This window comes from Coffea arabica, chromosome 3c (assembly GCF_036785885.1).
Source record: "Coffea arabica cultivar ET-39 chromosome 3c, Coffea Arabica ET-39 HiFi, whole genome shotgun sequence".
In the NCBI taxonomy this organism is placed as follows: domain Eukaryota; kingdom Viridiplantae; phylum Streptophyta; class Magnoliopsida; order Gentianales; family Rubiaceae; genus Coffea; species Coffea arabica.
Genome location: NC_092314.1, coordinates 37,933,969 through 37,955,356, shown reverse-complemented (window position 1 = coordinate 37,955,356; position 21,388 = coordinate 37,933,969). Strand labels below are relative to the sequence as shown.

Here is a 21,388-nt window from a genome sequence, read left to right as displayed (position 1 = left end):
AATACTATATATTTTACAACAATCTCCCACCTATTTCAAAAAAATTCTTTGGATAAAGGAAGAATTTTAAAAGTACTCTGCTGGATTTGGTTGAAATGTAATTAGATTGGTGTCTTTTGGACTATGAACCAAACATAGATTGATAAAATATGATCTACAGAATTATTGGTGAAATATAAATTTCTATGAACCAATAACTCTTGATGTATGACAGAGATTTTATCAATCACATTACAACCCATAATTTGCTGTTAACGCGATTTTGCGCTTTTTGGCCGTGCGCCTGCCTGGTTATTCATGAGAGCTCTAAAGATTTGACCAATGAATCTTATAGGAGCGGCCCCACTCCACTCTCATATAGGTGAATTCATCAAGTGTGTATTGCTTTAACTACACCTCCCTAATGGGATATGAATTCATTAAGAGTTTTAACTCATCCTCACAATTACTCAAAGCACTTATCTCTGGAGGGACTTAAATTGAAGTGCTTTACCATCAATATTGACTTGTTATTACCCATATGAACATACTTCATGGGATCACCAATCACATAGGTTGGGTTACTGTCTCTATTGACAGCTTGTTGGTCGAAGTCCCATTTCTTTTATAGTTTGAAGAATCAATTTTCTTCCTACGGGTTTAGTTAGAGGATCGGCCAAATTCAACTCTGACTTTACATAATCAATGGAGATAATTCCATCTCTAAGCAGCTGCTTTACGACATCATGTCTCAATCTCATGTGTCGACTTTTACAATTATACGATTTATTTTTAGCTATGGCAATCGCTGCTTGACAGTCACAATGTATGGACACAGGAGGCAGCAAATCCTTAGTTGAAGGAATATTAGCTAAGAAATTTCTCAACCACTCGGCCTCAGTCCCTATCAATTCCAGAGCTACAAACTCTGACTCCATTGTTGATCTAGCAATGATTGTCTGTCTAGCAGATTTCCATGCTATTGCACCACCACCAAGGGTGAACACATAACCACTAGTGGATTTCGTATCATTTGAATCAGAGATCCAATTAGTATCACTGTAACCCTCTAATACAGTGGAAAATCCACTATACAGGATACCAAAATTCATGGTACCTCTCAAATATTTCAATAGTCTGACTAATGCAAACCAATGCTCATGGTTGGGATTATGGGTATATCTACTCAGTCGACATACAGCATAAGCTATATCAGGTCTAGTAAAATTCATCAGATGCATCAGACTCCCAATAATCTGAGCATATTTAGACTGAGCAATTGGGTCACCATTATTTTTCTTTAATTGAGTGTTAGCATCATAAGGAGTACTCACAGGTGTCACATCATAATTTTCAAACTTCCTAAGAAGTCTCTCTGTTTAATGTTCTTGTGACAACATTATACCATCACCTTTCCTTATGATTTTAACACCCAATATTATTTTGGCTTCACCCAAATCTTTCATATCAAAATTAGAAGACAAAAAATATTTAGTACTATTTACAATATTTAGACTAGTACCAAATATAAGCATGTCATCCACATATAAACTGATTATCACATATTGATCATTTATAATTTTGACATATACACATTTATCCACTTCTACAGACGAAAATCCATCTTTCATCAATACTTGATCAAATTTCTCATGCCACTGTTTAGGAGCTTGTTTTAGGCCATAAAGAGATTTAATTAGTTTACAACTTTATTTTCTTGTCCAGATACAATACATCCCTCAGGTTGAAACATATAAATTTCTTCTTCTAACTCACCATTTAAAAATGCTGTTTTAACATCCATTTGATGAATAACAAGTTTATGGATAGAAGCTAAAGCAAATAAGACTCGAATAGACGCAATTCTAGTTACTGGTGCAAATGTATCAAAATAATCAATATTTTGTTTTTGAGAAAATCCTTTTGCTACTAAACGAGTTTTGTACTTTTCTATAGAGCCATTAGAGTTATATTTTCTTTTAAAAATTCATTTGCACCCAATAGGTTTTGCACTAGGAGGTAAGTCTACCAAAATCCAAGTTTTATTTGTCAAGATAGAATCAATTTCAGATTTAATTGCTTCTTTCCAAAATTTACACTCAGGAGAAGAAATAGCATTGGAGTATGTTAAAGGATCATTATCAACAAGAAAGGTTTGGAAATCATTTCCAAATGAAAATTCTTTTCTTGGCCTTTTGCTCCTTCTTAATTCCTCAATTGGAATAATTTCCTTATTTATTTCAATAGGTGCATGAGAAATTTTACTAGACAGTGGAAAAATATGTTCAAAAAATTCAGCATTCTTTGTTTCAATAATTGTATTACAATCAAGTATATCACTTCTTAACACAAGAAATCTATATGCAGCACTATGTTCAGCATATCCAATAAACATACAATCAGAAGTTTTAGAACCTATTTTCCTTTTCTTAGGTTCAGGCAACAAGACTTTAGCAAGACACCCCCAAACTTTTAAATATTTCAAATTTGGTTTATGATTTTTCCATAACTCATAAGGTGTTTTGCCAGTCTTTTTATGTGGGATTCTATTTTGTAAGTGACATGCAGATAATATAGCTTCTCCCCATAAATTATCTGGAGCATGAGAACTAATTAACATAGAGTTCATCATTTCTTTTAACGTTCTATTTTTCCTTTCAGCTACTTCATTAGATTCTGGTGAATAAGGTGGAGTTATTTCATGTATTATGCCTTCCTGTTCACAAAGGTTATCTAAAGTTAAATATTCTCCACCCCTATCTGATCTAATTCTTTTTATCCTTTTATTAAGTTGATTTTCTACTTCAGACTTATAGGATAAAAAGGCATTATAAGTATCATCTTTATTTCTAAGTAAATAAACTTTGGTATATCTAGAATAGTCATCTATAAATGTGACATAATACCTTTTCCCACCTCTAGTAATTGTTTGTTTTAAATCACCTAAATCAGTATGAATTAAATTTAATAATTCAGTTTCTCTATGGATAGTTATACAACTTTTCTTTGTTATTTTAGCTTCTGCACATATTTCACATTTATCCATATTATCATTAATACCAGAAATTAGGCCACATGATTGCATTTTCTTTATATAACCAATATTAACATGTCCTAATCTAGCATGCCATAAAGAAATGGAATCAACAATATAAGCAGAAGAAGATGCATTTTCATTGATCACATTGGAAATATTAAGTACAAAAAGTCCCTGATTACAATAGCCCTTGCCCACAAATACATTATTTTTGGTCATTATGATCTTTCCAGATTCAAATGACACTTTCACTCCAACTTTTCCTAGCAATGCTACGGAAATCAGATTTGCCCGAATGTTGGGCACATGCAGCACATCATTGAGAGCCAAAGTTTTTCCTGAAGTGAGTTTCAAGAATACTTTGCCCTTACCCAGAACATTAGCCGTTCGTGAGTCACCAAGGTAGACCACTTCTTCATCATCCCCTATAGGAGTATAGGAGGAAAATGCTTCTCGATTCGCACATATGTGCCGAGTAGCCCCAGAGTCTACCACCCACTCTTTGACATTGGCTGCAATGTTCACTTGGGAGATGACAGCAGCAATTATATCATCTCCTTCGGTTAAGTGCACCTTAGGAGGGTTACCATTTGCTCTGTCACCTTTATTATGTCTGCATTGGACTGCATAATGTCCTGGTTTTCCACAATAAAAACAATTGCCTTTCTTCTTCTTAAAGTTGGGATTGTTAGGCTTGACATTAAAATTTTTGGGCTTGTAATTCTGGGATTTATTGGCGTACCTTTTATTATTGCTTTGCACCAGATTGGCTTTGTAAGCCATCTCCTTTGCCTTGGTAGCTCTCAACTCCCTTTTGTTTGAATCCTCAATGAGGATGTGCTTCACGAGCTCATCCATGGTATAATTTTTCTCTTTGTGTTTCAAGTTGTTTTTATAGTCGGCCCATGACTCAGGTAGCTTTTCAATCAGCATGCCTGCAGCAAATTTTTCAGGAAGATTGATGTCTTCATTTTTCAAGTCCTCTAGCAGCATTTGATATTCGGTGATTTGGATTTTCATCTCCTTGTCATCAGTCATTTGCCATTGGTTGTATTTTCCTACGACGAATTTTTGCTTGGTTGCATCTTCGGCAGTAAACTTTGTTACCAAGGCTTCCCAAATTGCCTTGGCTTCTTTGCTGCTACAATAGACATCAAATAATTCATTAGAGAGTGTTTGAAAGATAGTGTGTCGACATACCTTATTGGCATATTGCCATGCTTCTTGAGTCTTGGCATTCGCAGTTGCGGAAGGTTGAGATTCAGTGAGCGCATAAGCTACTCCATGAATGTCAAGTAGAGAGTGCACACGTTCTTGCCATCTTTTAAAATTTTCATTGGCGAAAATTTTAATTTTGGATACATCTGGAAAGGGCTTGGCGAATGGTAGTGCCACTGCAACAGTTGCTGATGAAGGCTGCGGGGTGCTAACATTGTCAGATGCCATAGTTTCTTAGATTGTTGGATAAATGGCTACAACAATGTTAACACTATCTGCTTGAGTCGTGCTAGAAAGCACTGTACTAAGAAACTATTTCAGAGTATTGAAATATTTCCCCATGATTAAACAAGCCTTCTTCTATTTATTGCGAACAAGAAAGACAACCTTTCTTCTTGTTGCAAACTAGAAGGACCAGAACTAGCAAATTAAAACCAGCAGATATATATATATAAAACAGAAGATGAGAACAGAATTATCAGGAAGATATCAACTAACAAAAAATAAAAGAGAAAGAGAGAGAGAGAGAGAGATAGAGCAGCTATCAAAAGATATTAACTGAAGCTGCTGGGGTGATTTTCTGAGGGAGAAGTGGATCCTATTTATAGACTTCAGAGTGAGGTGCAACCCTTCTCACTTCCGATGTGGGACAAAGACTGCAACCCTTCTCACTTCTCAATGTGGGACAGAGAAAATAATACTTCTCATTTTTTCGATGTGGGACAAAGAATAATTTTGAAATACTATATATTTTACAACAAATGTATATTACTTCGAAAGGGAGCATGATTGACAACCTAAAACCGATTTGGTTTGCTTATACAGCTTTTGGAAGCTGAGAAAAGGAAAGAAAAGAAAGGGACTGGAAAGAAAGTTTGCCAAAATCATATCATGATTAAAAGAGAAATCATTTTAGCATTTGATCAGTCTTAAGGTGATGTTTAGGGAAAGGAACATTGTATCATGCATTCAAGTTGAGGATGTATACGCATCATTACTTCAACTTTAGAATGATGGTGTTATTTGTTGGTGACAATTAGGGAAAATTAGCTTTATCAGCCATCAACTATTGGAAATCACAGTGATGGTTTATGAAAATTAGCTTATCCAAATGTTTTTGATTGCATATCACTAGGACCATATGCCTGAGGTTCTTCCTGATCATTTACCAAGACAATCATCATATTAGCAACTGAATTCGATTCTTCCTGATCGCTTGCCAATACAATCATCATATATATATATATATATATATATATATATATATATATAATAAAGTCGTATTCTCATTCTTATTGATTCATATTTTTTCTTTCTTACGTGGCTTAATGAGACGACAAATAGTTTTCTACGTGGCTTGCTCTTTTTTTATTTGGGTTTATATCAATTCTTAGTCCGATAAGAATTGTTAGTCCGATAAGATATATCAATCATACTAAGATATATCAATTCTTAGTCCGATAAAAATTGTTATCACTACAAGAAGTAGAAAAGTAACTAATTTCAATTAATAAATCATCTTTTCTTAAAAAAAATAATTATTTGCACGATTGTGGCTTTATTTCCTATAAGAATTCTTAATATTTTTTAATCAAATTTTCGCCTCATATATATAAATTTTCATGGGTTTTGTTGTCCAGAATTTTTGTAATGAAATTTGTTTTCAACGAGCCAAAAGATTCTTTTTTTAAAAACTATATTCCTCTTCAGATGTAAGAATTTTATGGAAGTAAATGCCATTGTTGATTATGTCCCATGCTGTTCTTAAATTTTTAATAATCAATTGACTAAGATATTTCTTCACGAAATTTGTGTCTTTAGCTATTATTGCTGTTAGTTACTTGATTTTTTTTTTTGCTATGTCTGACACTGCTGTTAAATATTCATATTATAAACATTTAACCTATGCCTCTCGAGTGATCATGAACTCAAAGGGAAAATTTTATTTTGGTTCCTTTTGCGAAATTTATGTATGTTGGTGTTCAAGGGTTAACGCAACAAGATATTCATGGGCATAATATATAGTCAACTAAGTCTACAAATACAATTTACTATAAAATTATTACCCACTTTAATACATCAAATACCATAAATAGTGTGGCTAATTAAATCCTGCTTTACTATCATGCAGTGATAATGGAAAATCAATAAATGCTGAGTTGCACGGACAAATCGAGGAAAATATTCAAATAGAAGAAAAACAAAACAAGTTTCTGAAGAGTAGAATATTATTTAATACTATTTACTGCACTTTTATTTATTTTCAAGTTTTTGAATGTTATGGTATTGTTGAATTTTATTTTTTTCATTTTTGAATTATTATTCACTGAATTTGATGTTCAAATTTATATTATAAGAATACTTTATATTACAATACGCACATAGTAATACACTTAAGGCAAGTTATTATAGATTATATATTAAATTTGTATTTTATATCGACATTTTTATAAAATTGACTAAATAGTTTATTTTTTTTCGACGATTCCCGTTCAACGAACGGGTACAAAACTAGTTAGCAACTGAATTCGAATACATAGTATTTCATAAAGAAGTGATCAGTCCTAACTGACTAAATTAACTTGTATCGGGACAAACATTGGTTATGATTCTCGTAAAGCATAATTGAAGTTCTGTATGATCAAGCACATGGCCTCATGACACTAAGGTTTGCAATACAAAAGAGCAAATACACCCCTAAATTTGGGATAGGTGTCACTATAACAAGGGACAATCAAAGCATGATACGAGGGTGGACGTTGCAAGAACGAAGTTCTGGACACCAGGTCCTGGATGAGCTCATAGCTATCAAACTATTGATGAGTAAAGCTGCTGTCCAGAAGTTGGAGAAGATTGAAGTGCAAATCCAGAACAAGGTAACGTTCACTCTCCTCAAGCAAAGGAAATCTCAGGAAATGCGAATGCTCACCTTGATGGAGGATATCTATAGTCTTAAGTCCTTGTTTCGTATGTGCTCCTTTTGTTTAATTAATAGGAATCTTAACCATATAACTCATAGGATAAGCGTGCAAGCGCTAGACTTTGTTGTAGATCAGGAATTTTGGATTCCTCAGTGTTAGTATGCACTGGTTGTAAAGTTCGATCAAGTCTTTACTTGAAACTGTAAAGGTTCTTTTCATCTATAAAATCACATATCGTTTCGACAAAAAAAAAGCACATGGGTGATGTTCTCAGCATTTACAAATAAAAAAGAATCAATAATAAAGAAGCTTGTAAAAGCATTTCTGTTTACTTTCCTAGAAAATCCTCAACGGCCTGAGCAAGAACTCATCATATTTCCTCTTTCAAACCTTGAAAGAATCTGTCTACGGTCTATTTCTTTTACTTCACGGCCTCCATGACATTGCTTTAAATAATTCATTTTTAAAATCTCCGATGACTTTAATACAACAAAGCAAGATATCGGATTCAAAAATTAGAAAAACCCACACAAGAGACTGCACTCAAAGCATTAACCATTTAGCAACTGAAAATTAGTCTCTAACATGACATTGAAATTTTTAGCCAATGTTCAGAGTTCCCCCGTACAGTCTATCTTTTCTTCCTATCCATTCGTTCAATGCGCATTAAACAGAAACAAAAAGCCCAAAATGAATATCCATATCTCCTCAAGTGTACGTAGCTCTCTTGCGCTTGTTAACCTTCCAGAGTTTTAATATGTGCTCCACTCCCTCTCTTAAAGATGCTTTTCTTCCTGCTTTTAGATTCCATAGTTCAGGCAGAGGATATCTTCCACTAGGATTGTACTCATTCATTTCATCTAGAGCTTTAACAACAGCCTGGTACACTTCGTCTCCATATTCATCCTTTAGACTTTTCAACTTTTCGTCATTCTCATCAATTATTTCCTGCATGTTCAGACTCAATGAAATCAACCAAGTTAGGAAAACCGAAAGGCAAAGAGGATTGCCTCAGCGGACTTAGGTTGTTCTTCCCATAGCAAGAAAATTCAAGTGCAAAATAAATGTATATGAAATTTATGACGTCATTTAAAACAATAATATACACATCATCAGGAAAATTATTATTCGAAAAACAATGTTAATTCCCTGATACTAACAAGGGGAGAATTAAAGCCAACAGTCTCTTTTCTCCTTCCCCTCCCCTCCACAAAATTAAATCCATTCCTCAATCTACTATTCCTGTATACATTACTTGGTCAGAGGGGATTGTGTTACATCATGCTGGAATCTGTTACAAATCCTTCTGGAGGGTTCTTCAGTGAACCAGGAAAACATTTAATTTATCTATTCGAACGCCAAACATATGCGTAACCTATGGTCAATTCATGAATCTGTTTGCTGCAACTAACACATCATATTTTGTTCACTATTAAGAGCTTATGAAGATGTTGATTTAAATAAAAGGAACAACGTTTCATGAAAATGTTCAGCAATCAGCCTATGTACCTTGATCAGTTAAATGATTCACTGTAACAAGCTGAGAAACTTAGTTCAGTGGGTTCATGTGTACAAACACATCAATAGATGCATTTTATTTTTCTAAGCAAACCACCCCCCCTGGGCCGCGGGGGCTTGTGTTTTCCCCCCCTGGTGTGAAGCACATGGAAAGACAAATAAGATGATTCAACAACTAAACTAGGCAAAGGTCTGGAGCAAATTCGGAGTTCACTGCAATGTGAAACAGTCAATAACAGAGGTTTTCGCCACCCTTCGTTCCTAAAAATTAAATGGGGGCATGACTACCATCACATTAACCAAAACTAAGGATGTCCTTAACACTTGTATTTCTTTTGAAATATTTAAAGCAACACATCGTGGATGCTGTTAAGTTACTCCCAAAAGATATAAGGAGCAACTTGAAGAGATTATTTTCATTAAATAATTATTGCTTTTTCCAGAAAATACAGGTTTAAGATGGGGTAGATAGATGAGGCATATGATGTTTATTCATGAGGAGTGAAAGAAAGCAATAGTTTAATTCAAACACAATAATGTTTGATGTGATGTACAGGTAGGTTTACATACATTCTTATATTCTAAAGGTAAATCGGCAACTAAAATTTTCCTAAACCCTGTATATTCTCAACAATAAATTCTAAAGGTGAAAATTCATAAAATTACAGTAAAGGACAGATCAAATTAAAAACAAAAGAATTGTAATTTAAATGCATCCATGAGTAAGTAATCATAAATATGTCCACAAAATGGAAGCGAAGGGAGCCAAATGTTCTCTCTTCTATAGGCAATGGAAATGGTGATTAAATATGAGTGAATCATAGATTCAATTGCAACAGCCAATATGAAAGGTAAGGAAATAAACCATAACCAACTCAAAGCCAATCTGTAAACCAACATTCCAGCAGGTAAGCAGCACGTCAAGTCGCCTTTAAGAGGTGCTGTGCAGGAATAACAGAGATTAGATACATCTCGACTTGGCTATTAAACCACACATACCTTGGCATTTTCTCCATCAATGATGACCCTGTATGGATGCCAGCTTGGATCCCTAAGGTTATCTTCCCACAAGGAACACAATTCAATTGCTTTCTCAGCTGCTTCAGTGTGAGAAAATTTTCTCTCAGCAGCACTGTGAAATGGCTTCTCATCCAGCTCTCCCATTCTCTTGACATGTATAAATGCACGGCTATCTTTCAACCCCTGCACAATATATGTGGTTCACAACCAATTAGCTCTTGCAAATATTTGAGCATCACACTGCTTCACACGTCTCGTTTACTTTTTTTTTCATAGCCCATTTCAAACCAAACAAAGTAGTCTAATGCCAAATATTTGTCTAACAGAAGAGACAACATCCATCCATGCACACACACTGCAACTATCAGCTAATCTTAACAAAAAGTAAGGCATAAGCATTAATCTTAGTTTAGGATCATGGTTTGTAAGTGTTTTACAAGTTTTCACATTAAAGGGATGTTGGTATTCCGCAGCTCCTGTTGGAAAATTTAGCTGATTCTTGATGAATAACACTAGGATTTTAATATCCTCTTAGAATCAGAGTCTAACTATTAGCTTAGATACACCTGAACATTGAAGTCAAGAATTATTTTTATGTAGTCTCCTCTAACAACCACAGATTCAATTTGAGAATGTTTTTCTTATGAATTGTTCTTGAGGATGCAAGGATTTGATGTTGCAGTCTGCATTTAGGCAAACATCACTTAAGTACAGATTCACCCACTAGCCATCAAATAGAGACCACCATCATACTAGCCCTACATCAAGAGTTGAGTTTCTAAAGGGGACCCACAACGCACCAGTCCACACCACCTTCTTATTCAATTGTTTTCTGATCTAAAATAACTGCAGAAATAACACTTATGTGATACAAGGGACAAGAAAAGGAAACAGCCAAAAGAAAAAAGAAAAAAATGGAAACTGCCAGTGTACACTAACATGTTTACCTCTTGTAGTCCCCCATTTCTTTTAGCTTGATTAAAAGGATGCCATAGAAAGGCATTTCATGTAATTATTGCATGAATAATGGAAAGGCATTTCAACGTCTGCAATTAGATTAGCACTCATTGGACTGGAATAAAGTAGAAGCGTAATCTTACCAATAACATTTTTTTTAGAACCGTAGAGCCTGATCATTTAACTAATCCCAAGCACAACACAAAGAAGACAAAGGAAAAGAAACTCAGAAATCTCTTCCTGTGGTGTTTAGTTATTATATCTAGCAGAGTGGCCAAACATAATTGTATACTCCTTGGATTTGCAGCAAATTCTTCTGTTTTTATTCACTTAAACCCTTCAATTCAATAATTATCTCATCTAGGCAAACTTATCTATAAAGAAAAGGATAGAAAATACTGAAGCATATGAATTGAAATGGGCATATATTCTTATCTCTAAATACTTCTTCCATAAGGAGAATTCTATTCTGAAAACACAGATTGCCTCAAGGAGAAAATTTCCCGTAATACTAAAGGGTACAGAAATTGACATATTTATAGGCACGTAGCTATATACAATTCTGGTCTTCTTAATCCATATTATCCCTCATGTAATTACAGGAAGATAAATACATTCTTAAAGTAAAATATCAGGTATGGTTGGATAAAGAAAACCATTTATAGACATATAACTGAGCAACAGAGGGTAGGATTTAAAGAAGAATAGTAAAGAAGTCATACATTTATTAGCTCCTTGCGTGCTTCCTGCACTTCGTCATTGGTCTTCCTCTCCTTGACAATGAGAGCTTGATTTATTGCCTCCAAAGCATCAAGTTCCTCTTCCTTCTCTTTGAGCTCTAATTCAATTGAATTCATATTGTTCTCAGCTTCCTTGTCACCTTCTTCATCCATGTGCTTCATTACTTCTGCAGTGCCCTTCAGGCGCTCTATTTCCAACTCAAGCTTTTGCTTTTGATCAAGTTTAGCCTCCAAATCAATTATCAGTTTATGAAGCTCTTCCTTCTCTCTCTGCACAGCAAAACAAATTAATTAAATAAAGCACCAATCTTGTTGAAATCCTACTGAATTTTTTCTTTATTTCTTTCGTCTCTTTGTAAGGCATCCTACTGCAGCAAAAGCATAAAGCACCTTTTGGTCTTCAGCCAACTTCCACATTTTCATAAAATATTCAGCCAAAACAGAAGTTTTACTCTGTTATACAGAAATTCAACACATCTCGATCGCCCAAACAGAGCCCATGTGCACCAAAAAGAAATGCGCAACAAACCCCATCAGCAGCATTCGATCATTACATAAACAAATGAAAAATGCTAAAAACAAAAAAACGTTTCACAACCCCAGAAGAAAAAGAGCATCAATTTACGAATCGAAAGCAAGTACTTCATTCAAAAAATCAAGGTACCTCAAAAATGAGAGATTTCCCTCAAGCAAATCCTAAATCACTAAACCCTACTCAAATTTTTCAGGGTTTTGAAGATTCCACCAAAAATCCAAATTTTCCTGTTGAAAAAGATCAAATTTCACTCCCAAAAAAGAAAAAATAGGCCAATTTCTCCGCCCACCCTTCACATTTTTTGGCAGCCGTAGATGCTATATTTTTTCCACCTCTAGGGTTTTTGATAGAGAGATAAAGTGAAAATTCACAAATTCGGGATTTTGATGAAAATTTTGAAAAGTTTTAAAGCAGTAAAAAGCTTTAGTTGGCTGTAATAATATGGCTATAGGACGAGCGTGAGAAGTGAGAAGTGTGAACTGTGGAGCGAAACCCGCCAAAAACTAACCCAAAACGGAGACCGTTATAAAACTAATAAAATGAAATACTATAATCGGAATTGAAATATGAGGGAAATGAGTAGAGGAATGGAGAGTGATATTCTTGTATTCCAACAAGATCCAAAAATTCTTACAAAGGGTGTCAATGTACCTCTATAAATAGGTACTACAAGATTAAAGAAACATTAATCCTATTAAACACCCACTATTACAAGAATATGAAGAAACCTATGAAACGGTTCTTCCACTACATGAATAGATTTATGGATTGTAACTCCTATACATAATGGAATCATAAATCATGAATTAATCTCTTGGGAATACAAAGGGACATCCATACTTTTAATTGTTTCATAACACTCCCCCTTGGATGTCCATTACACAAAGAATATGTCTCGTTAAAACCTTACTAGAGAAAAATCCAGTGGGACCAAAAATCCTAGTGAAGGAAAAAGAGTACATTATTCTTGTGTATTAATTTCACCCCCTGATGCAAACATCATTTGAGATCTTTTAATCGTCGCATTCCAATATTCTTTGCCAATTGCACTGAGATATGGTACTTCAGGACCAAGTATCTCTTTCATGTTCCTCTCGCGGTCTAAAAGGATCCTTATTAGGATTTAATGATCTGACAACCATTGAAATATTTAATATATGTGCCTTATTCATATAAAATCGCTTTAATACCTTCCGGGTATAAGCAGTTTAGTGGACAAAAATTCCACCTTTCAAATGCTCAATTTGTAAACCAAGGTAGAATTTTGTTTTTTCAAAATTCTTGATCTCAAAATCCTTTTTCAAATATTCAATAATATTTTGAATCTCTTCAGGAGTTCCAATTAAATTTAGATCATCAACATATACCACAATTATCACAAAATTTGATCCATTTTTCTTGATAAAAAACACGTGGACATATTGGATCATTGGTATAACCTTCTTTAGTTAGACATTCATTGAGGCGGTTATACCACATACGTCTAGATTGTTTGAATCCATACAAAGACCTTTGTAATTTAATAGAATAAATATCTTTAGAATTTGATTTGCATGCTTCAGGCATGTTGAATCCTTCGGGGATTCTCATATAAATATCATTTTCAAGATTTTCATATAAATATGCAGTAACGACGTCCATTAGACGCATATCTAATTTTTCATGTACTGCAAAACTCATAAGATATTTAAATGTAATAGCATCCACTACAGGTGAATACGTTTCATCAAAATCAAATCCAGACCTTTGTAAAAATTCTTGGGCTACAAGTCTTGCTTTATACCTCATAATTTCTTTTTTCTCACAAATACCCATTTATATTCTACTGGCTTTACACCTTCAGGTGTTTGGACTACAGGTCCAAAAACTTTTCTTGTAGCCAGTGAGTCCAATTCAAATTGAATCGCATCTTTCCATTTTTCCAATCATTTCTATACCGACATTCATCAACCGATCTAGATTCATGATCCTCATCAACTTCTATAATATCAAGTGCTACATTTTATTAGGCTCCAATTAATTTTTTTTTATGATTTTATTCTCTTCATAAGTTGGCTCTTCAGGAGCAACCTCTTCAAGAGGTTGAATTTTGTCATGACATTTAATTTCCGGAGATATTTGAAATCAATTTATACCTTATTTAGGTAGGCCGGCCTTAAATTTATTTGTAGCACTTGTGCATGTCCTTCAGGGACATCAATTTTAAGAAGGTATTTCCTGCAGGAACAGTTGATTTAATAACTCTTCTGGAGTCGATAATATATCTGACAACTGGTTTGCAATTTTCTGCAAATGAATAATTTCTTGAACTTCCAGTTCACGTTATTTTGTATGAGGATCGAGGAAATCCAATTTTTCAGGTGATTTCCTTTCGGTTGATTTCTTCCTTCCTCTAATATCGGGAATCGTAACTCATCAGAATAAATAAATCATTTAATAGATCACTCATCAAATATTTTACGATATTTAATCGTAAAAAGTGATTCATACCCGACATAAATTCTAAATTTCTTTTGGAGCCATATATAATATAAAGGGGGTATGTATAAATACTTGTCGGCTCTCAAATATTCTCACCCTTGTCAAATCATATATCCATTGGGATCAGTAAACTTCTGGTTTACTGCAGGTGATAATTATAAATCAAATGAGAATGAAGACAACTATATCGATAATCATTTCTCTCTCGAATGATTATTATGATATAATTAACCTTTATCTCATTTGATTTCTAAACATGATCTTTGTCATTGTCTCATTTAGTGTCTCAATTTGGATATTCAAATTCAATAAATTTTTCGAGACATGGTAAAAAGTAGTGCTTTATTTATGATAAATTTTTCTCCTACAAGGAGAAATATAGTAGTGACTCTTCTGGAGTTTTCAATCACTTGAGCACAACTATTGATTGTGTTTGTCTCTCTTACTGGAATATAGTATATGTAGTAGCACTTATTAATGAGACACATATTATTGTCACCATAATTCTTATGGGACAAATATCATCACCATAATCCTTTGATCCCAAATATTTAACATCCATTTCTTCTTCAGGAAGAAAAGTTAATTAAATCAATCATCATACACCTTCAGGGTGTTTAAAGAAATTGGCCATGTGAAGATGATATTATAATTTTGATTCGTCAAATGTACTTCGGGACATTTATCTTCAGAATTCTTATTTTCTTGTCCTCATCAATATTATCCCACTTCAAGTGGTAATTTTTTCTTTTGTTATGGTAAAATATATATTTACCAAAATCATAGTCATGGCATCAACCATAACTAATAAATTGAAATTTAGTCACATTCACTTCTAGGAATGGACTAGAATTAGCATGCAATAAGTCTAAAATACTTCTCAAAATTTCTCTTAATATTGCTACTACAGGAGCATATTAGAGAAATCAATTGTGGAGAATATCATTTTCAATATATCTTATGAGTAAAATTTTTTCGACACAATTTCAACTGAGAAGTAATTCTGAAAATTGCACAATTATGTTCTTGTAGCCATAGGTAAATTTATCATACCAGGCTTTTGAAATAATGACCATCTTCTAGTGGCCAAATATTTTCGTTAAAGAACGACCATCTTCAGGTGGTCGAATCTTTTTCTTTAAATATTTCAAAGGACAAGTAGATCATCAAGTATAATTGATTTTCTATAATAGCATCTCCAAAACTCAACGCATCAGAATATAAGTATGTAAATAAGTAGAATTAAAAGAAGAAATATTACCTCAAAGGTGTCAAACAGTATATGTTTGTGTTTAGTGATTGTTCAGCAATAGGCACTTGTATTTTTTGCGATAATTCAAATATTAGCCATAAGAAATTGAAATAAGCTTGTGAGTTAGAAATTTACCTTAGAATTTACTTGAAGAAATGTGTGCGGAATTTCGACAAAATCTTGTGTTTCACTTTTGTTCAAGATAGAGCCTTCGTTTTCATCTTTTGCTCAAAAGTAGAAACTCGTGCTGATAACATGTTATAAAACTAATAAAATGAAATACTATAATCGGAATTGAAATATGAGGGAAATGAGTAGAGGAATGGAGAGTGATATTCTTGTATTCCAACAAGATCCAAAAGTCCTTACAAAGGGTGTCAATGTACCTCTATATATAGGTACTACAAGATTAAAGGAACATTAATCCTATTAAACACCCACTATTACAAGAATATGAAGAAACCTATGAAACGGTTCTTCCACTACATGAATAGATTCATGGATTGTAACTTCTATACATAATGGAATCATAAATCATGAATTAATCTCTTGGGAATACAAAGGGACATCCATACTTTTAATTATTTCATAACAGAGACATGATTTTTTTGTCATTTTCCTTGCGTTTGTAATTTTAAGGTATTCTTTTCTATTTTTGTAAACTGGCGTGGACGATGGTGGTTCTGGGGGTTCAAACTTCAAGTGGAGTGTGTGAGATGCACTCGTGGAAATTTGTCATGTGAAGGGTTAAGATGGGCGCGTAAATCAGACGTAGATTGAGAGGAGGTTGGTGATGATGCTTGGACATTATTAGAGAATAAATTGGCCTTTTTGGTTAAAATACAATAGTTTACTATAAGTAAAAAATTGGCTCACACTCATTTTTTTTCTGTCATCCTTTTGCTTTATGGGATAAAAGTTCACAATAACTATAACAGTATTAGCATAACTCCATAGGTACGTTCTTTGCAATATCATTTTATTTGCCACTATGACCAATCATTTACTAGTGCACGTACCAATGTACGAAGGAATGCAATTAAAAGTAAGATCCTTTTAACCGGAGCTTAATGTGAATTGGTATAATGGAGATAAATCTCATATGATTATACGTATTTACATGTATTGTCCTTTTACACTTAAATACTTTTTTGATATAAGTTTAATCTTTAAAAATACTATCATTTTGGGTCCTGTTAACGTGCACGACTTAAAAAAGCATTAGTCTCTTAATCCTAAAACTGCAAACGAATCGAATCGAGTTAAATTTTGACCTAATCGAGCTAATTCTCAACTTAATTTTACCAAACTCAAACTTGAACTTGACAATCTCTCAATGTAAAGGTTAAATTTGAGATCGGCCTCGAACTTGAACTCGACGATCTCTCAATGTAAAGGTTGAATTTGAGATCGGCCTCAAATTCAGGCGGAATCGAACTCTAACTCGAGCTTAAAAAAATAAAAAATATAATTATTTTCTTTTTAAAAAATAAATAAAATAGTAAATTTTCTTAACAAATAATAAAATATTAGGAATATATATGTAATTTCACTATTAAAATAAAAAATAACTAGCTCACGAACTAACAAGTTATGTATCTTTGACTCAAGTTTGACTTAGTCAACTCGAACTCGACTCAAGTTCGGTGTTGATCAAGTTGGAGTCGAGTTTTGATTCGAACTGCTCACAATCGATTCACGAGCAACTCGATTTGTATGCAACCCTATCCGATCGCAAGCAATTCAATACGTATGCAGCCCTACTTAGGCCTTCATCTAATTAACAATGAAAAGGATAGATGTCTATTGCATTACTAGAATATTTCTAGCTTGTTCTAGGTCATTTTAAACTTGTATGTAGATAGTACAAGTTTCAACTTGATTTAGGTTAATTTTAGGGTATATAGGTGTTTGATTCGTTTGATATCCAGTTGTTCTCCCTTAAAGCAGGAGTTGATGGTAGTAAGAAAAATTATATGGTATTTGAACTTTTAACCAAGAAATCCTCCACAAAGAATGATGGTATTATAATGTTGTCTATCTTCGAATGATGAGAAGACTATCACAAATATTAGGCGACTTTTGTTTTTTCTTTTTTTTGTTTTTTGTTTTTTGTTTTTCAGGTGATGTAGATTCAACCATTTCAGTACGTCTACATCACTTCTAGTCACGAGAAGATTCAAAAATGTAATCAAGCATGTAGAGTCCAAAAGATAACCATTAAGCTAGTGCCTAGCAAAAAGGGACTAAATTTCTCTTGAGACTGTGAGTCGGGGGTTTGAATATCATTTACAGTGAAAAAAATACAAAGGATGTACCAGAACATCCCTTCAATCTAATTAGGTCCGTATATCTACTAATCTTTTATATAATCTCTTTAGAATCTCCCTTCCTTTTCTCCCCCGCATGTAGAATAGAATAAATTATGTTATAGAAACATTATTGTTACTGGAAAACAAATTGTAGAGTCCAAAAGATACTTACACTGGCCTTGTAAAAAATCAAAATTGACTCAAAAGAATGAGTTCAATTTTCTACGACCTAATTTTTTTATTAATTGGCAAAGTGTACTCTTGACTGACTAGCCACTAAGGAAAATATTACTCTTGATGAATGTGGTTGGGTGTCAAACTTTATCCAAACATTATTCACCCCTCCTGTCTATCTTTTTAACTCGCATATATCACATAAAAAATGTACTATTCTAATTATTTTAAATAATCTCATTTTTTTTTATCAAATATCATGATTTCATTAAAATCCGTACTAATGGCAAACGTTCTTAGGGCTACAATGATTTTATCTTAATTTTCTTTATTATTCATATTTGTATCTCTTCAAATCTGTTTTTTGATATCGGGGTATAGTTGATGAAATAATCTTCTATTTAAGCACACTCAATTGTTGTTCCTTACTAGCCAAATCATGGGACTTGAGCAATTGTACCAGTGACAAGTATATATTTTGCCTAGTATTTTGTATATATTTTGAATGGATTGTGGTGGGATTGGGTTTAAAATGATGATAAGAATGGCTATTTTGATGATTAGGTGATAACTAGTTGATATAATAAGTAAAGTCTGAAAAATTGCGCGAAAGTGGGCACATTTATATGATTAAATTTGCTTTAACAAGAAGGCAAATATATGGCACCAGATAAAAGGAATCAAGCCGGAGATCGCTCTAGATACTAATCAGAGAGTTTTCGGAAGAAAGGATGTTCAGTATTATACAGCGCCAAATAGTGAAATTTGTTTCCGATACCGTATTGGATACTTGAGCAGAAAAAATTTCCAAGTTGCGTAACTTACACAACGTGCAGTCAACTTTTCAACCTTTTTCTCTATGACAGTTGGGTACTTTTTAACAGTTACTTTTTAGGTCTAAAACATCAACTGTTGTTACCTTTTTGCAACTTTATATCATCTCAATATCAAATTGTGTCAAGAAAATGTGGATGAAGACTTTTTGGAGGAAACTTCTTGAAGAAGAGAAAAGCGCTTTTGTTGGGTCATCAAGAAAAATAGAATAGAAGATAGAAAGCAGTTTCTTAGACTAGAACTCTCTCTCTCTAGAATAGAATAGAATAGGACTTTTAACAAAACTCCTGATGAACTCTTGATGTAATCTTGGCATTTGGAAGACAAAGGAAAAATTAGAGCTTGGAGATCCTTATTCCTTCAATCGAATAAGCATTTTCTTCTCCTTTTCTCTTTATTTCGTTGGATATATGTTGGGATTCATCAAAAATCTAAGCTTTATGTGTTTATTCTTCATGTCTAGCTAAGATATTTGTTCTTGAGGTGGATGATGCCTTTGTGTTTCTTGATCTTGGTTTGAATGAGTAGATGAATGTTACTCTTTGTACTTGACAGGTCATCTAAACTTGCTTGATTATTTGCAAATGTTTGATCACCATTTACAAATTATTTTTTGTTGTTTATCAATGAAAGCTAGTAGATAATGATGGAACCGGCTTAGATGGAACTTAAGGTTTTAGCACACAAAAGTAGTGTTGAAACTAAGTGGATTTTAGTACATTCTTGAATTTAATAACACCATACTTGTTGTTTCACCATGAAAGTTGGGAAATGCATGTATAGGAGACACTCGATTAGTCGTGAAAGCAAGTTTCTGATATCATTTGTGAATGATCCCTTAGCAAGACAAGTAATATTGTGACAACCCCACTCCCCCTAGCGTGTACCCTAGAGTTTAGCGAGTCGCCTGCCCAACTCTCGTCAGAACTCACTCACGTAAAGCTTGAGAAAATAACTTACAAATGTAGAAAAATAAAGAACAAAATCCCTTCAGCTTAATATATACAACAGTACTCAGATCCAACTACAAGGTTCATACATGCCCAAATACATTAACGGGTTTACAATTCAAATACACACAACTCTAGTCAGGTGCTAGCGTGAGTACAATTTCAAATTTCAAAATAACTAGACTACGCTAGTCTGTACACGTCTCACGCCTCGCTCGTACCCCTGTACGGAAAACAAAACTAATGGAGTGAGCTAAAGCTCAGTGATGTTCCAAATAGCAAATTGACCATCGAATAAAGTAAAAGTAGCATAATAGTAAAATAGCAAGCAAAACAAGTCAAGAAATGAGTACTAACACTTCATATAGCCAAACAATAAATCTTCCGCATTTCACATATAAGGATACAGTTGCTCATATATCGGATCCACCATAGCTTGATCGATTGGTAGTTGACATTCCGTCAACTTTCAAGTAAGAAATTAGTCCAGTAGAACACCACTTAACTCCAATCTCCGTCCACCGACCAAACCTTACCGGGCCCGAACTCCACAATAAACACTGATGGTAATACTCGAGTATACCGATTAGTCGAGTAGATAACACTCCACTCGACATCACTAATTACCCAGGGTTCGTTATCTAATCGACCAGACCCTTACCGGTTCGACTCGACTAACTAGCCACAGGGTTTCTGGAATTCCAGGTAGGATACAATTCATATGCATATATATCAAGTCAATTAAAATCGATGAACAAGAATAAATCACATTAGGGCAAGTGCGATAAAGTACACTCTTGCCTTATCAATTCACTTATGTATCATGTAACCACATTGGTCAAGTATTAAACATAAATGTTAAGTTCAATCAGATGTTTGGAAGCACTCACCAAAATGTAGTGCCTCTATTGATCACATCTGGGTTATACTCTTGGTTTGGAGTCCAAATCTGCGATAACACTTTGTTTAAGAACTTTGAAAAGCGACTAAGGTTCGAAACTTAAACGTTTCGTTCAATAAGAATCAAGTAATTGAAATTCGTTTGGAGAATATTCGTGAAACACTTGTTCGCTTTTCAAACCGTGAAATTTGTAGCAATTATACTTGGAAATACCATTTGAGTAGAAAGAACGAGGAAAACGTATTTCTAGTAGTTGTTATTTCATTTTCCAAGGGTACAAGTTCGGCTAAGTTCTAACTTATATACCTCGATAAAAGAAGACGCAATAGCCTAGATGGTTCAAGTGGTATTCGTTCTCAAATCCTTACGCAAATTGCGAGTATATCTATCTAGTTCTCGAGCGCAAATTTGGGCCGCATGCCCTTTGTATTTAACTATTTTCAGTCATTTATGGCTTCATTCTTTTCCTCAATCAGTCCCAAAATTACACACAAAATAATCTCATTACAATAGCCATTCAATAGGCTCAATATTATACAAGTACACAATCAAGCTAGAA

At 33.8% G+C, this 21,388-nt stretch overlaps 2 protein-coding genes across 3 annotated transcripts; both read right to left on the bottom strand.

The window, feature by feature from the left end:
* Positions 1-569: 569 nt before the first annotated feature.
* Positions 570-4,462, bottom strand: LOC140037951 (uncharacterized). Its single transcript, XM_072083133.1, has 2 exons — positions 3,040-4,462; positions 570-1,354 (listed from the first exon to the last, which is right to left on the bottom strand). The coding sequence occupies exons 1-2, from the start codon at positions 4,460-4,462 to the stop codon at positions 570-572; spliced, it is 2,208 nt and encodes a 735-aa protein (XP_071939234.1).
* A 3,231-nt stretch (positions 4,463-7,693) lies between these two features.
* LOC113736802 (protein INVOLVED IN DE NOVO 2-like) lies at positions 7,694-12,320 on the bottom strand. Of its 2 annotated transcripts, none has more exons than XM_072082673.1 (4): positions 12,055-12,320; positions 11,373-11,660; positions 9,673-9,876; positions 7,694-8,103 (listed from the first exon to the last, which is right to left on the bottom strand). In XM_072082673.1, the coding sequence occupies exons 2-4, from the start codon at positions 11,550-11,552 to the stop codon at positions 7,864-7,866; spliced, it is 624 nt and encodes a 207-aa protein (XP_071938774.1). In that variant the 5' UTR covers positions 11,553-11,660; positions 12,055-12,320; the 3' UTR covers positions 7,694-7,863. The 2 variants fall into 2 exon arrangements, with proteins under 2 accessions (XP_071938774.1, XP_027119760.1); XM_027263959.2 differs by lacking the exon at positions 12,055-12,320 and adding an exon at positions 11,781-11,867.
* Between the last annotated feature and the right edge of the window lie 9,068 nt (positions 12,321-21,388).